Below are 17,808 nucleotides of genomic sequence, written 5' to 3'. Positions count from 1 at the left end.
CTGAGCACTCTGAAACAGGTCTTTTTAGGACTTCATGTCACCCATGATACGGCGCTCCAACTGTTGGCATTGACTCAGGGCTCGTCCTTGGTCAGCCATTTTTCCGTCCACTTCCGCACTCTAGCATCTGCGCTGGAGTGGTCGGATAAAATAAAGCCCTAATTCCGATATTTTGGAGGGGGCTGGCTGACCTTGTGAAGGATGCCCTGGCCACTAGGGAGATTCCCGCCACACTGGAGGAGTTAATAGCAGTGTCCACTCGTACTGACCTCCGTTTTCACGAGCGGAGGTTAGAGCGAGCCCAGTGTAGGCAGAGGTTTCGGCTGGCTCCCACCTTTGCCAAACCTTTGGAATCTCCAGCAGTCCAGGCTCCTGAGTCACATGAGGCCATGGAAGTGTCACGAGCAGGATCTAAGTCCCGGACCGCTCGTGCACTCCAGGTTTGTCATGTTTGCCAGCAGTCAGGACATCTTGCCACCAGATGTCCCCAGCGGTCGAGGAAACGTCGGCGTCTAGTGGTAGTAGGTGGAGGTACACTAGACACGGCGACATTTGCCTCCAAATTGTCCTTTAAGGGGACAATAACAATAGGCTCATTCACTCACTCGGTAGATCTCTGCGTGGATTCTGGGGCGGAGGGCAATTTTATGTCTTCTGCCTTTGCCCAACGTCACGCAATACCCCTGGTTATGCTAGCTCAACCAGTAACAGTATGAGTGGTGAATGGGTCGACACTGCCCTCACAGATAACACACCAGACCATCCCTTTTACTCTGTCCATGTCGCCATCCCATCAGGAGATTATATCTCTACTCGTCATTCCTGAGGGAATTGATGAGATCCTGTTGGGGATACCTTGGCTACGGTACCACTCTCCTCATATCGAGTGGTCCTCAGGCAGAATTCTGGGATGGGGTGAATCTTGTGGGGGTAGATGTCAGAGGGAGTGCGTTCAGGTTGCTACTACAGAGGTACCCGCAGATCTATCCTCTCTCCCCAAGCAATATTGGTCTTATGCGGACGTGTTCTCCAAAAAGGCAGCGGAGACCCTTCCGCCCCATCGCCCCTATGACTGTCCTACTGATCTCTTGCCTGGTGCTGAGCCTCCCCGGGGTCGAGTCTATCCGTTATCTCTCCCGGAGATGGAGGCAATGTCTCAGTACATTCAAGAGAATCTGGCAAGAGGGTTCATCAGGAAGTCAGTGTCACCTGCTGGGGCAGGGTTCTTTTTCGTGCAGAAGAAGAATGGGGAACTACGTCCATGCATAGATTATAGGGGTCTTAACGCCATCACTGTTAAGAATAAGTATCCTTTGCCCCTGATATCTGAGCTTTTTGATAGGCTACGGGGAGCATGGGTATTTACTAAATTAGATCTGCGGAGTGCTTACAACCTGATTCACATCCGTGAGGGGGACGAATGGAAGACGGCTTTTAACACCAGGGTTGGGCACTATGAATATCTGGTGATGCCCTTCGGGCTCTGTAATGCCCCAGCCGTTTTCCAAGACTTTGTGAACGACATCTTCCGGGATATGCTTTCCACCTTGGTCGTAGTTTATCTGGATGATATTCTCATCTACTCTCCAGGTATAGACTCCCACCGGAGAGATGTTTGCAAGGTCTTCGACCTCCTACGGGCTAACTCCCTCTATGCCAAGTTGGAGAAGTGTGTGTTTGAGCAGGAGTCCTTGCCTTTCCTTGGCTATATCATCTCTGCCCAGGGATTGGCTATGGATCCTGCCAAGCTACAGGCTGTGATGGACTGGCAGGAACCCCATTCTCTCAAAGCGGTGCAGCGCTTTATGGGGTTCATTAATTACTATCGCCAGTTCATTCTCCACTTCTCAACTTTGGTAGCTCCCTTAGTTGCCCTCACCAAGAAGGGGGAAAATCCCAAGTTGTGGTCTGAGGAGGTCTCCAAGGCCTTTCTCTTGATTAAGTCACACTTCGCTAGCGCTCCCATCCTGCATCGCCCCGATGTAGATAGGCCATTTATTTTGGAGGTGGATGCCTCATCCGTTGGTGCTGAAGCAGTCCTCTTCCATCCAAAAGGATGCTCAAGGTAAGAAGCATCCTTGCTTCTTCTTCTCTAAGACCTTTTCACCAGCGGAGAGGAATTATTCCATCGGGGACAGGGAGTAGCTAGCTATGAAGTTGGCTTTCTCAGAGTGGAGACATCTTCTGGAGGGAGCTCGCTTTCCCTTCCAGGTGTTCACAGACCACAAGAACTTGGTGTATTTACAGACAGCTCAGAGGCTAAATTCTCATCAGGCTAGATGGTCCCTGTTCTTCTCCCGGTTCCATTTCACCCTCCATTTTCTTTCCGGGGAGAAGAACGTTCGTGCCGACGCTTTCTCACTCTGTAGTATCATCATCATCAGAGGAGGAGGAGGAGCCTCGGCTTATTGTCCCTTCAGAGAGCCTGAGAACGGTGGCTCCGGTTTTGCTAGAGTCTGTGCCCCCAGGCAAGACTTTCGTTCCATCTAATTTGCGACCGGAGGTTCTCTCTTGGTCTCACTCGTCCATGGTGGGTGGACACTTTGGGACCAAGAGGACATCTGACCTCTTGGCGAGGACGTACTGGTGGCCGCATATGGCTCGTAACGTCGCAGACTATGTTCGGGCATATGTCTCCTGTGCCAAGAACAAGTCTCTTTGGCAACGGCCAGCTGGGTTACTTTACCCCATGCCGGTGGCGGACAGGCCCTGGGAGATGGTCGGGATGGATTTTGTAGTGGGCTTACCCAAGTCTCGTAACTGCACCATTATCTGGGTGATCACCGACCATTTTTGCAAAATGGTGCAATTGGTGCCTCTTCCACGGCTACCTTCTGCACGGGCTCTGGCTGTGTTGTTCATCAAGCATATCTTTCGCCTACACGGTATGCCAGACAAAATTGTTAGTGACCGGGGTCCCCAGTTTGCGTCTCGATTCTGGAGAGAGCTTTGTCATCTACTCAGTATTGAGTTGAATCTCTCTTCAGCATATCATCCCGAGACGATTGGGTTGGTAGAGAGGGCCAACCAGACCCTGGTCACATATTTATGACATTTTGTTTCTACCATGGGCAGAGTTTGCGCTTAACAACGCCATACCCAACTCCACCGGTAAGACTCCATTCCTCCTAAATTACGGCCAGCATCCGCGTGACCATGTGTACCATGCCCGTGTCTTCCGCCAACTCCAGGGTGGCAGACTGGGCTGTGGAGGCACGGGACATTTTGGTCCGCACTCAGGATGCCATTCGGGCCTCCAAGGAGAGAATGAGGTCCTCCGCCAATGCTCATTGGCGCCCCGCTCCGACCTTTGCTCCTGGCGACTTAGTGTGGCTCTCCGCCCGTAACATCAGGCTGCGTGTTGAGTCCACTAAGTTTGCACCTCGCTACTTGGGTCCCTTCAAGGTCCTTGAACAGGTTAACCTTGTGGTCTACTGTCTGGCCCTTCCTCCACGCCTGGGTATCACCGACACCTTTCATGTGTCCCTCTTGAAACCCGTATACATGTCCCGGTTTTCCGAGTCATCTGCCGGGACATCGGGTTCGTCTACAGACGATTAAGAGGTGAACGCTATTTTGGGGTGCAAGGTGGTACGTGGCAAAAAATTCTATTTGGTGGATTGGAAGGGTTATGGCCCAGAGGACAGGTCCTGGGAGCCTGCTGAACACATTCGAGCTCCGCAGCTCATTGCTGCCTTCGAGTGTAGCGAGGTCCAAGGAGGAGGGGGCCCATGTTAGGTGTCGAGTTCCCGCCTCTGCACAGGGGGCATCTTGAACCATCTCTGCTGCGGTCTCCCATTCTTCTCCAGCCGCAGTGGAGTCTGCTCAGCGGAGACGTCGGTCCCAGTGTCTTGCTCAGTCTCACTCTGTGCATAGGGTTACTGCTGCTTTTCCAGCTTCTGCAATTGAAGCCAGTGCTGGGCAGCGGCGAGCAGACGCTTCTGGGTCTAAGTCCTACTTTGCACACACTGAGCATGCCCAGGGCGAGATCTCTCAGTGGAGATCTGGGGTCACGTGCTCAGGTACTGCCGCGACTTCCATTGGTCCTTCTCACGGAAGGTCCTGTAGGTACTAGGACTAAGTTCTGCTTTGCACACTGAGCATGCCCAGGGCAAGATCTCTCAGTGGAGATCTAGGGTCACATGCTCAGGTACTGCAGCAATTCCATTGGTCCTTCTTTGAAAGGTCCTATACGTGCTGCAGCTATTTAAGGCTCGCATGGCCGCACGGGCATGCGCTGGTGTACATTTGCATACGTGTGTTTGTTGTGAGTGCAAGTCGTCCTTGGATACCCCTACCCTATTGTATGACTGTTCGCGTAAGGTGTATGGCTGCTATCTAGCTCCCAACTAACCTCACTACATCTTACACACAATACAGCGTCTAATTGCTGTGACCGCCAGTGCGGCGCCGTGCGCTTTCACAGCGCTTTCCTGACCCAAGCCTGGGTGGTTAGTGGCGTTCGCCAGTGCGGCACTGCATGCACTCTCGTGCTTCTTTATCATTATTATTTATGTCACTCTGACACCCCAGTAGCGGTGTCGAGCGCATGAGGTCTATGTACTCAAATCCTGTGTCTTGGGATTGAGTTCTGAGACTCCTTGCTTGCGCTCTTGGTGCGGTACCGCGGCCCTGTAATGCAACAGGGTTCGCTTCTTGCACACAGGGTGAGGTTAACCCGTGTGTGTATTCACATTGTACCGCCATATAGTCCGTCATTACTTGGCAGCAGGTTCCATCTCTGCACGGTGGACCCCGGGCTGCGATCGCACCTTAATCTATCTTATTATTTGGTGCATTCCGCTAGCCCTAACAAGCTCTAATCCTGCCATCTCCACCGTTCTCATTACACAAGTATAAAACATATAATACTGGTGGATAAAACAAGACTGAGCACAAGACTTTCACCGGCGTCTACACATCATAGGGGAGATCTCCTGACACCTTCTCTCCATCTACCTGATGATCCTGAGGAGCATTGGGATCTTCTTGCTTGCAGTCCTGTGGAAGAAGAGGACGGGGACATCTCTCTGGTGTTGTCCTCTTACTGGATAGATCTGGAGGAAACATACAGGGAGTGAATTTATTCTTTACATACAGATAATTATAGGCCATGTGTATTTAGTCCTGTCCTATTACCTGGAGATGTGAGGGGCTGGGGAACCTCCATTATGACGTCCTTGTACAGATCTCTGTGTCCTTCTAAATACTCCCACTCCTCCATGGAGAAATAGACAGCAACATCCTGACACCTTATAGGAACCTGCCACATACAATGATACCGTCATCCCCCCGATCCCTTCATAGTGTTACTGTATAATGTCCCAGCATTCCCAGCAGTGTCACCTCTCCAGTCAGCAGTTCAATCATCTTGTAGATGAGTTCTAGGATCTTCTGGTCATTGATGTCCTCATGGATCAGGGGGTGAGGTGGAGGCCCCGTGATTGAGCTCAGGGGTCTTCTCCATCCCTCAGACACAGGGTCCTGACAGCGATCACTAGAAGTCTTCTTCACCACTGTGTAATCCTGGTAATGGAGAGACACATTAATAAATCTCACTACAGACATTTCCAGAGTCCTCACCTCTCCAGTTCTGTCCATCTGTTATTGCCATAGATAAGAATGATGTAATGTGACGTCATCAGAATCTCTCACCTCTCCAGTAAGCCGGAAGAGGATCTCTAGGGTGAGGTGTAATATCCTCTCCGCCATCTTGTCTCTGTCCATATCCATCATTGATGGGTAAATCAGGAAAATTTTCTTTTGTAGGAGATCTTCACTGAGAGGATCCGATATTGTAGAGACCTGAATGAGAAGATGAGCCGATGTAACATCATAAGAATCCTGTGTAATAATACAATTACTGGAGATAATAAGGGAAACATATGAATAGATTTATTATTTTACAGTATTTAGTTTCCTTCTTTACATCTACTAATAAAACCTATATATTTAGGCCACAGACAACAAGCAGTTTCTTCCTCGGAGTTGGCAGCTGAATACGTTCCTCATAGACTCATCTTCCATAACGCTAATTCTCGTCTCATTTACCGACCCTGGAATCAGCATTAGCAATACTGCAGGAGATATTCATTACATGCGACATAAGAAATAGCTACTTCATGATGAGGACGACATCTTCATCTTCTACTACGGCTCTAGAAACAGATTTGTCCAGAGTCGGTCACTGACTCCATCACCACCGGCCGTCTATATGAAGGTTTCCCGTTTTCCCCGCACTGTAATCTTCTATCATGTTAGATCTCAGGTCTGATTCACACACAGAAGTTTGTTTATAGCCTAAGAAAGGAGGTAATACCCATGGAGCTTTCCATGCTAGTAATATCAGCTCACAACTGTATACTTAGTCTTTAGTGGCTAATAAAATGGGGGACCCCTCAAAAGTGATGTAGGGTCCCCCTGTATTTAATAACCAGCAATGGCTATGCAGACAGCTGCAGGTTGATATTAAAAGCTAGGAAGGGGCCATGGACACTGCCCCCTCAGGCTAAAAACAACAGCTCTCAGCCACCCCTGAAAAGGCACATCTCTAAGATGAACAAATTCTGGCACTTAGCCTCTCTCTTCCCACTGGCCCTTTAGCGGTGGCAAGTGGGGTAATAGTTGGGGGGTTGGAGTCACCTTTGTATTGTTCGGTGACATCAAGCCCCGAGGTTAGTAATGGAGAAGCGCCAATAAGAAGCCTCCATTACTAACCCCATAGTCACATTGTAAGAAAACAAACAACCAGAAAAAAAGTCCTTTAATTGAAAGAATGACACAGACTCCTTTAATAATCTCAATTAAACCAAACTTACGACCTCGCCTAATTCAACCGAAGCCCGCAATCTCCTGTAATAAACTAAAAATAATAAAACAACAATATCCCTCACCTCTCCATCATTCTGTCCCACGCCGTAATCCATGTCTGGGGGAGAAATAGTTTCCAACCTGGATGGTGCCAAGATGTGACCGTCCAGGCTGAGAACCACTGGTGAATGAGCTGCTGCGAGCGCAGTCTCAGTGTCTAGCGGTGACATCACTGATGCTCCGTTCCCAGCCGGGCTGAACTGCGGCGACATCGGAGAGAAACCCCACTAACATCGTGAGAAAGTTGCACAGTGCAGAGGTGAGTTCACCGGGAGAATTATAAAAAAATACAGTGTGGGGACCCCTCTATTCTTGATGACTAGCCTTGCTGAAACTGACAGTTGAGGGTTGCCGCCCCCAGCTGTGAGTTTGTCCTCGCTTGTTGTAAAAAATAAGGGGAACCCAAGCAGGTTTTTGTTTTAATTATATATTTACCTCACAGAAGCAGCTGATGAATACTCCTATCATCCGCTCCTGCTCTCACTGTTATTAGCAGGTGTCAGATGATGGGAGCAGTTGTCCCATCACCTGACACTAGTGATCGGAGGTAACCTCTATACCTCCGATCACAGCTGAGTGCTGCCGCTGTCTTTTGACAGTGGGGCAACTGCGACTCTCTGACCGGCAGGGAAGATTTCACCGCCGTTCAGAAGTGGTGTTTGCCGTGCTGTCATGCATACAGTATGACAGCGTGTCAAACACTGTATTGTCGGGCCCCCTATTCAAGTGAATGGAGTTCGGGTCCACTCTGCTCAATGACAAGTTGTATGGACGTATCATGCAGCCTGCCATCTAGACGTAGCAGAGCCGAGTGTGACGTCACATCCAGCTGTCCTTGACTTTTCTGCTGCAAATGCGCTGCAAAAAAGGTCAACCTGTGTATTTGCTGCATTTTTTTACAACCATTCAAGTCAATGGGTGAAAAACTGCAAAATTGCTGAAAGAAGTGACATGCTCTATGTCAAAAAAGCGCTGCAAAGCACACAATCCTGATGACAAAAAAACAATGTTACTAATCCTATAGTTATATGGTAAATAAAGACACAGCAAGAATAAAGTGAATTGAAAAAATGACACAGACTCCTTTAATAATCTCAATTAAACCATACTTACGACTTTGCCTAATTCCACCAAAGCCCTCGATCTCCTGCACTAAGACTAAAATAATAAAACAACAATATACCATATCTTTTTGTCATTCTGTCCCATGCCGTAATCCATGTCTGGGGAGAAATAGTTTTCAATCTGGAAGGTGCCAAGATGTGACCGTCCAGGCTGAGAACCACTGGTGAATGAGCTGCTGGGAACACAGCGTCAGTGACTAGTGATGACATCACTTAGGCCAGTCTCACACGTCCAGATAATTCTGGTACCGGAAAAATCAGTACCGGAATTATCCGTGTCCATGTGCTCATGTGGTACATCAGTGTGGCACATGTGTGGCATAGATGTGCCGACTGGGTACCACACGCACCGTGCAGGAGACAGCACTACAGTTAAGCGCTGTCCCCTGCATCTGGTGCTGAAGCCGCCATTCATTTCTTCTCTCCAGAAGATATGAAAAATCTTTTTTTTTTTTGGGTGTAGCGCTGTCTCCTGCACGGCACACGGACAACATCCGTGTGCGGTACATGTTTTACACGGACCCATTGACTTTAATGGGTCCGTGTAATACGTGCGCTCCCACGAACACTGACATGTCTCTGTGTTTTCCAAATGGACACACGGTCCGTGAAAACATGCTGACATGTGCAGAGACACATTGATTTTAATGTGTCTACGTGAGTCAGTGTCTCCAGTACGTGAGGAAACTGTCACCTCACGTACCGGAGCCACTGACGTGTGAAACCGGCCTTAGGCTGCGTTCCCAGCCGGGCTGAGCTGCGGTGACCTCAGTGAGATCCCCGCTAGCACCATGAGAAAGTCGCACAGTGCAGAGACGAGTTGTAATGCACCGCAGTGAAATTCTCCCGGTTAACTCGCATCTGCATCGTGCGACTTACTCACGGTGCTAGCGGGGATCTCGCACAGCCCATGCCATTTTTTTCAGAAAAATAATCTTTTATTAATTAAATACATGTACAGTAAGCTGCACACACTGCACTAATTGTATTTGTCACTGACATCTATATATCTACCTATTCTATTTGTATTTACTGTATGTAATTCATGTCTTCTATCCTGTCGCCTCCTGCAGTGATTTTACACTACAGCGGCTGTTGAATTACAGACTTTTCTTTTTCTATGTAATATATATACACTGTCACTGACATCTATAAAAATAAACTTCCTTCTCACCCCCAATGGGGGTGGTCTTTATTGTCCTTTCTCATTCTCGGGTCCTCTACCAGAGACATGGAAGTTTGAGAGTTCTGCGCAGGATCTTAGTTGTTCCCAGCATTGCACTTTTCTGGAGAGAGACCTCAGATGTTGCTCCTGGGATCTGTTGTAGTCACTGCTCCAAGTGCTCCTATCACCACTGGAATCACTGTTGCCTTCACCTTCCACATCTTCTCGAGTTCTCCTTTGAGGCCCTGGTATTTCTCCATCTTCTCATATTCCTTCTCTCTGATGTTGCTGTCACTTGGCACTGCCACATCTCTTATCACTGCTGTCTTCTGATCTTTGTCTACCATCACAATGTCTGGTTGGTTAGCCAACACCTGCTTATCCATCTGGATCTTGAAGTCGCACAGGATGTAGCCCTTTCATTCTCCACCACTTTTTCTGGGGTCTCCCACCTGGACTTAGGGGGAATTAGCCCATATGCTGTGCAGATGTTCCTGTATACAATTCCCGCTACTTGGTTGTGGCGTTCAGTATACACTGTTCCTGCTTGCATTTTGCATCCTGCCACTATGCGTTAGATGGTTTCTGATGTTTCTTTGCATAGTTTGCACCTTGGGTCTTGTGATAACTGCTTCTATGGATCTGGTACTTAGTGCTTGCTCTTGTGTCGCTATGATTAGTGCCTCTGTGCTGTCTCAAAGTCCAGCTTTCTCCAGCCATTGGTAGGATTTCCCCATGTCAGTCACCTCCATTATCAGTCGATGGTATATCCAATGCAGTGGCATGTCTTGCCATGGTGGTTCATGTTCCTGTTCTTCCTTCCAGATCTGTTGTTGCTGCCTTATGCTTTCTCTCAGCATCTCATCGTTTGGCGCCATTTTTCTGATGTACTCCTGGATACTCCTTATTTCATCCGTGATGGTGGCTTGGATGCTTATCAAGCCTCGACCACCCTCCTTTCTGTTGGTATACAATCTTTGGGTGTTAGACTTAGGGTGAAGACCTCCATGCATTGTGAGGAGCTTTCGAGATTTTCACATCTGCAGCTTCCATCTCTTCTTTTGGCCAGCATGCTATGCCAGTAGGGTATCTGATAACTGGCAGGGCATATGTATTGATGGCACAGATTTTATTCTTCCCATTGAGCTGGTTCTTCAGGACCTGTCTTACCCTTGGATGGTATTTGGATGTTGCTGCTTTCCTTGCCTCCTCATCGTGGTTACCATATTCCTGTGGAATGCCGAGGTTCTTGTAGCATGTCTGTACATCTGCTGTGTGCCCTGCTGGTAATTCCATTCCATCAGTCCTGACTACCTTGCCTCTCTTTATTACCAACTAGCCACACTTCTCCAGTATGAAGGACATCCCGATGTCTTCACTGTAGGTCCTTGTCAGGTGGATCAGTAATTGATGTCTCGTTCGTTTTTCGCATACAGCTTGATGTTATCCATGCAGAGGAGGTGGATGATGGTGCTTCCACTCTTGAACTTGTATCCATAGCCAGACTCTGTAATTATCTGACTGAGGGGATTCGATCCTATGCAGACCAGCAATGGGGACAGTGCATCACCTTGTTATATGCCGCATTTGATGGTCTCTAGTGCTAGTTGTCTTGAGTTGACATCCAATGATGTTCTCCATAGACCCATAGAGTTTCTGAGGAAGGTTCTTAATTTCCTATTGACATTGTACAGAACCAAGCATTCACAGATCCATGTGTGTGGCATTGAGTCATAGGCTTTCCTGTAGTCAATCCAGGCTGTGCTGAGATTGGTCTGTCTGGATCTTGAGCGACTGCTCTATCTACTAGGAGCTGGTGCTTAGAGCCCCTAGTGTCAGTCCCAATGCTTTTCTGAGCTGGATTCACGTACTGGCTCATATGGTTCTGTAGCTTGGTGGCTATGATGCGTGACAGACATTTCCATGTTGTAAGGCAGGTTATTGGGCGGTAGTAGGATGGAACTGTTCCTTTGTGAGGATCCTTCATGATCAGCACTGTTCTTCCTTGTGTTAGCCAAGCTGTGTGGTGGCCTGCTTCTAGCAGTTGGTTCATCTGCATTGCCATGCATTCATGTACCGCTGTGAATTTCTTTAGCTAGTAGGTGAGGATCATGTCTGGGCCAGGTGCTGTCCAGCTCTTCATGTTCTTGACCAGCTGTTGGATGTATGCTTCTGCAAAGGTGACTGACTCTGTGTCTAGGTGGTTGCTGTGTTTTATTCTCAGATATTGCAGCCACAATGCACTGGTGTTGTTTTTTACACTTTGGATGGTTCTTTGGAGAACAGGGCATTTATCTTTTTGGCATCAGCTTCTCTAATGTATCTCCCTTATCTTGCAGCGAGTGCTGTGAGCCTTTGTTTAGCATTCTCTTCAGTTGGGGTCAGGCCTTTGTACTTCTCCAGCTTGGTCTTAAGGTACCGTCACACTAAGCGACGCTGCAGCGATACTGACAACGATGTCGATCGCTGCAGCGTCGCTGTTTGGTCGCTGGAGAGCTGTCACTCAGACAGCTCTCCAGCGACCAACGATCCTGAAGTCCTCGGGTAACCAGGGTAAACATCGGGTTACTAAGCGCAGGGCCGCGCTTAGTAACCCGATGTTTACCCTGGTTACCGTTGTAAATGTAAAAAAACAAACACTACATACTTACATTCCCGGTGTCTGGTCATGTCCCTCGCCTTCAGCTTCCAGCACTGACTGAGCGCTGGCCGGAAAGTACAGCGGTGACGTCACCGCTTTACTTTACGGCTTGCCGGCGCTCACCAGTCAGTGCACTGCGGGAAGCTGAAGGCGAGGGACCTGACCAGACACCGGAATGTAAGTATGTAGTGTTTGTTTTTTACATTTACAACGGTAACCAGGGTAAACATCGGGTTACTAAGCGCGGCCCTGCGCTTAGTAACCCGATGTTTACCCTGGTTACCAGTAACGACATCGCTGAATCGGCGTCACACATGCCGATTCAGCGATGTCTGCGGGAGATCCAGTGACAAAATAAAGTGCTGGACTTTCCCCAGCGACCAACGATCTCCCAGCAGGGGCCTGATCGTTGGTCGCTGTCACACATAACGATTTAGTTAACGATATCGTCATGTGTGACGGTACCCTTATTCTTGATCTTTACACACTTCTGTATTTCTGATAGTTGGCTGACTTTCCTTCGTGGCACCTTGATCTTTATCTACAGTCTTCTTTTCCAAGGGGAGCATGTACTTCTGTTGTTCTTGCTGGTTGTATAACCAAGCATTTCCATGATTGCTGAGACAGTAGCATAGATCAGGTTATTAGTTTGAGTTATGGTGGTGGTAGGTATAGATGCAAGAGCTGCTCTATTGGCATCCTCTAGCATACTGTATGGTGGTGTTTCTTTGCTGAGCCGTGGCAATCGATTTCTGGTATTGATGGTATTTAGTTTATGTAAGATCTTCTGTTTCAGACCAGCTGCAGTGCTCTCTAGTTGCAGGGTTGGATCAGGATCTTCAGGGGGTTGCACATGTTGTTCTTCCTGGTCTTCATGTCGGGTGGATCTGCAGTGCAGTTGATCCATGTCAAGTTGTAACAATAGCTTTCTCTTTAGGATATTGAAACGTTGGGTGACTAGTTGTTTCTCAGTTAGTGGACATGCAGGTCTGGTATCCATCCAGAGTTTCATCATAAGCTTCATATATCCTCTCTTATTTGGTCTGCTGTTATAGTAGCATTTCATCAGATCCAAGTTTTCTTGCCTTGTCCATGTATGGTTTGGTCCAGTAGCCCATTTATCATCATATTGTACTGGTTCCTCAACATCTGACACGGACCTTGTTAATCCAGGCGACGTCCAAACCGGCATGACTCTCTTTGCTCTTGACACTCTCGTTTATTGAGGTAGGCACCATAGTGTTATGGACCACTACTGGTATATTATGTCCAACAGGGAAGAGCCAGGATTTGAACCCCAGTTTCCCACATTGGTAGCTGTGATTTTACTAAACGCTGCACATGTATTGCCGGCTTCTATTATATCCTTTACCGAATGTTACCGACTTTTTCCGATCTTAAGAAAAATGCTCGTGTTACCGATCATGAATCCGAATGTATCATATTCGTGCAGAATTTATTTTTGGCAACCGTTTTCCAAACATATTCTCTCATCTCTAATTATGGCCACCACATCCTGCTACACAAAATAAAAACCCCACTCAGTATGGAGGCATTTACAGTCCACCACAACCCCAGTATAATGGCCCCTACCAGCCACACATTCAGTATGAGAGTCCCAACAGCTCTTCTCTTAATATGATGCCCCCACAATTCCTGATATTTGGGAAAAAAAAACAAAACACATACACTACTCACCCAACCCGGTTCCTGAGGAGCGCTGCTCTGCTCTGTGCGGTGTGAGTACTGAGGCTCCGTACTACAGGTGTGATGTAGTGACGTCATTGTGCCTGCAGTGCACGGAGTCTCAGACTCAGAAGTGAAGGCTGAATGGTGGATCAGGAGCTTTCCACTCCCTGATTCACTAATCTATTCAGCGGTATCACCGTCATGGGAATGTGGATATCGTTGACATTGTGATGATGGGAAGGAGAGGGTGACCAATACCACACCCCACCGAGCCCTGTCAATTCATAGGCATCATAGCAACCGAGTGGGCTACCTTTATGGATGATACACTCCTGCCTATCCAACTATCGTATGGTAAATATCTCATAGATCCTGGGTTCATTAGAATCTGCACCAAGAATGAGGCTAAGTGAGTATTTATTAATTGTCGGTGGTCGGAGGTAGTCAGTGAGGTGGATGGTACCATATTGTGCATGTGTGTGAGGGGGATACCAGTCCTGTGGAAACATTATCCTGTGTATATGGGAAGCCACTATTGTAGGAACAAAATACTGTGTGTGGTGGGATGATGGTACTGTGGGAACATTATACTGTGTGGGGGGTATGGCGGAACTATCAGAAGATTATACTGTGTGTGTGGGGGGGGGGGGAGGTATGGCCCTGTACTAGGAGAACAATCCGCTCCCTCACTTCCTGTCCTCCATAGTTGGCTCGTATGTATCTATTACAGGAAACAGAACAACAACGTTATGATTCTTATAAAGAGTCTCCGTGCAGAAGGGGTTAATGTCCCCGCGCTCAGTAATGGGGAATCTCCACATACCTCCACCTGCAGAGCCGCACTCCACATATATGGCTGCTCTGTGCGCACAGGACCTGTGATGAGGTCACAGGGGGAGGAGTCAGGGGTCACGTGATCCGCAGTGAAGACGCTACATGGAGACTTCTCCTCAGTCAGTGACATTTCCGCCATTATTCGCCCTCACTACTGGCACAATTACCTCGCGCCGCCTTTTCTACACAATGTTCTGTGTGGAATGTAACGTGTGATTTCTCTGGAGACAAATAGACCCCACACATGAGGGAATTATTACCGGTTACCGGACGTCTAGTATATGGCGGCATATCATGGGCTATCGCCTCCACACCGGGAGCTAAAATGCCGAAATCTCGCTTATTTACCCCCTTCCAGTGTCCGGCTAAGGGTCATATACGAAGCAAAAGTAAACTTGTCGCTCAAAATGATGAAAGATGAGAAAATTTCATTTATTTTGCATCCAGACAAAAACAGTAGAAATAACTGGACGTTTTCGGTCTCACATTGGACCTTCATCAGAGCATCTTGCTAAAATACACAAACAGAAAAGGAAAATAATGAAATAAAACCGTAAATAAAATAAACTAAGAACGGTCATATGAGGCTTTTTCCCATAAATGACATAATTAGAACCATATTGAGTTACATTTTGTCATGGCGGTACACAGTGTTGTCGCCGTGGTGGAAAATGATAAGACCTTATTTGGTCTAGAAGTCACGAGTATACGATATTCTTAAGGAAAGGTGTGAATAAAGAGGAGTGCACAGGGTATTAACCCCTTAATCCCATATGACGTATCCCGTCAAGGTGACCTGGGACTTAATTCCCAGTGACGGGATAGTACGTCATATGCGATCGGCCGCGCTCACGGGGGGGATCGCGGCCGATCGTGGTCGGGTGTCAGCTGACTATCGCAGCTGACATCCGGCACTATGTGCCAGGAGCGGTCACAGACCGCTCCCGGCACATTAACCCCCGGCACACTGCGATCAAACATTATCGCAGTGTTTCAGCAGTATAGCGAAGCATCACGCAGGGAGGGGGGCTTCCTGCATGCTTCCCTGAGACGATCGATACAAGGCAATGTGCTCACCTTGTACCGAGCGTCTCCTCCCTGCAGGCCCCAGATCCAAAATGGCCACGGGGCTACTTCCAGGTCCTGCAGAGAGGTGGCTTACCAAGTGCCTGCTCAGAGCCGGCGTGGGTAAGCCAGGAGCCCTGCATGTCAGATCGCTGATCTGACACAGTGCTCTGCAACATGTCAGATAAGCGATCTGTTAATATACAGTGATGTCCCCTTTCTGGGGCAAAGTAAAAAAGAAAAAATTTAAATGTGTAAAAAACAAAACAAAAAAAAATTCCTAAAAAAAGAAAAAAATATTGTTCCCATAAATACATCTCTTTATCTAAATAATAAAAAAAACAATAAAAGTACACATATTTAGTATCGCCGCGTCCATAACGACCCGACCTATAAAACTGTCCCACTAGTTAACCCCTTCAGTGAACACCGTAAAAAAATATATATACAGTGGGGCAAAAAAGTATTTAGTCAGTCAGCAATAGTGCAAGTTCCACCACTTAAAAAGATGAGAGGCGTCTGTAATTTACATCATAGGTAGACCTCAACTATGGGAGACAAACTGAGAAAAAAAAATCCAGAAAATCACATTGTCTGTTTTTTTAACAATTTATTTGCATATTATGGTGGAAAATAAGTATTTGGTCAGAAACAAAATTTCATCTCAATACTTTGTAATATATCCTTTGTTGGCAATGACAGAGGTCAAACGTTTTCTGTAAGTCTTCACAAGGTTGCCACACACTGTTGTTGGTATGTTGGCCCATTCCTCCATGCAGATCTCCTCTAGAGCAGTGATGTTTTTGGCTTTTCGCTTGGCAACACGGACTTTCAACTCCCTCCAAAGGTTTTCTATAGGGTTGAGATCTGGAGACTGGCTAGGCCACTCCAGGACCTTGAAATGCTTCTTACGAAGCCACTCCTTCGTTGCCCTGGCGGTGTGCTTTGGATCATTGTCATGTTGAAAGACCCAGCCACGTTTCATCTTCAGTGCCCTTGCTGATGGAAGGAGGTTTGCACTCAAAATCTCACGATACATGGCCCCATTCATTTTATCATGTACCCGGATCAGTCGTCCTGGCCCCTTTGCAGAGAAACAGCCCCAAAGCATGATGTTTCCACCCCCATGCTTTACAGTAGGTATGGTGTTTGATGGATGCAACTCAGTATTCTTTTTCCTCCAAACACGACAAGTTGTGTTTCTACCAAACAGTTCCAGTTTTGTTTCATCAGACCATAGGACATTCTCCCAAAACTCCTCTGGATCATCCAAATGCTCTCTAGCAAACTTCAGACGGGCCCGGACATGTACTGGCTTAAGCAGTGGGACACGTCTGGCACTGCAGGATCTGAGTCCATGGTGGCGTAGTGTGTTACTTATGGTAGGCCTTGTTACATTGGTTCCAGCTCTCTGCAGTTCATTCACTAGGTCCCCCCGCGTGGTTCTGGGATTTTTGCTCACCATTCTTGTGATCATTCTGACCCCACGGGGTGGGATTTTGCGTGGAGCCCCAGATCGAGGGAGATTATCAGTGGTCTTGTATGTCTTCCATTTTCTAATTATTGCTCCCACTGTTGATTTCTTCACTCCAAGCTGATTGGCTATTGCAGATTCAGTCTTCCCAGCCTGGTGCAGGGCTACAATTTTGTTTCTGGTGTCCTTTGACAGCTCTTTGGTCTTCACCATAGTGGAGTTTGGAGTCAGACTGTTTGAGGGTGTGCACAGGTGTCTTTTTATACTGATAACAAGTTTAAACAGGTGCCATTACTACAGGTAATGAGTGGAGGAAAGAGGAGACTCTTAAAGAAGAAGTTACAGGTCTGTGAGAGCCAGAAATCTTGATTGTTTGTTTCTGACCAAATACTTATTTTCCACCATAATATGCAAATAAATTGTTAAAAAAACAGACAATGTGATTTTCTGGATTTTTTTTTCTCAGTTTGTCTCCCATAGTTGAGGTCTACCTATGATGTAAATTACAGACGCCTCTCATCTTTTTAAGTGGTGGAACTTGCACTATTGCTGACTGACTAAATACTTTTTTGCCCCACTGTATATCATACCGCCAAACAAAAAGTGGAATAACACGCAATCAAAAATATGGATATAAATAACGATGGTACCGCTGAAAGCGTCATCTTGTCCCGCAAAAAACGAGCTTCCATACAGCATCATCAGCAAAAAAATAAAAAAGGTATAGTCCTCAGAATAAAGCGATACAAAAATAATTATTTTTTCTATTAAATAGTTTTTATCATATAAAAAACATAAAAAAATATAAATGAGGTATCGCTGTAATCGTACTGACCTGAAGAATAAAACTGCTTTATCAATTTTACCAAACGCGGAACAGTATAAACGCCTCCCCCACAAAAGAAATTCATGAATAGCTGGTTTTTGGTCATTCTGCCTCACAAAA

General features: G+C 47.1%; 1 protein-coding gene across 1 annotated transcript in view; it reads right to left on the bottom strand.

Moving 5' to 3' along the window:
- Window positions 1-14,352, bottom strand: part of LOC138662901 (zinc finger protein 605-like) — a 36,478-nt gene extending 22,126 nt beyond the window's left edge. Inside the window, exons 1-5 of the mRNA XM_069748900.1 lie at window positions 14,313-14,352; window positions 5,656-5,805; window positions 5,347-5,526; window positions 5,140-5,263; window positions 4,960-5,057 (exon numbers count right to left, since the gene is read on the bottom strand). Of these exons, the coding sequence (XP_069605001.1) occupies window positions 4,960-5,057; window positions 5,140-5,263; window positions 5,347-5,526; window positions 5,656-5,805; window positions 14,313-14,339 (579 nt within the window). The 5' untranslated portion in view covers window positions 14,340-14,352. The remainder of the gene's footprint in view (window positions 1-4,959; window positions 5,058-5,139; window positions 5,264-5,346; window positions 5,527-5,655; window positions 5,806-14,312) is intronic.
- Between the last annotated feature and the right edge of the window lie 3,456 nt (window positions 14,353-17,808).

The sequence above is a fragment of the Ranitomeya imitator genome, chromosome 2, assembly GCF_032444005.1.
Source record: "Ranitomeya imitator isolate aRanImi1 chromosome 2, aRanImi1.pri, whole genome shotgun sequence".
In the NCBI taxonomy this organism is placed as follows: Eukaryota; Metazoa; Chordata; class Amphibia; order Anura; family Dendrobatidae; genus Ranitomeya; species Ranitomeya imitator.
The sequence above is the reverse complement of the archived record's forward strand: the minus strand, read 5'-3'. Positions and strand labels throughout refer to the sequence as shown.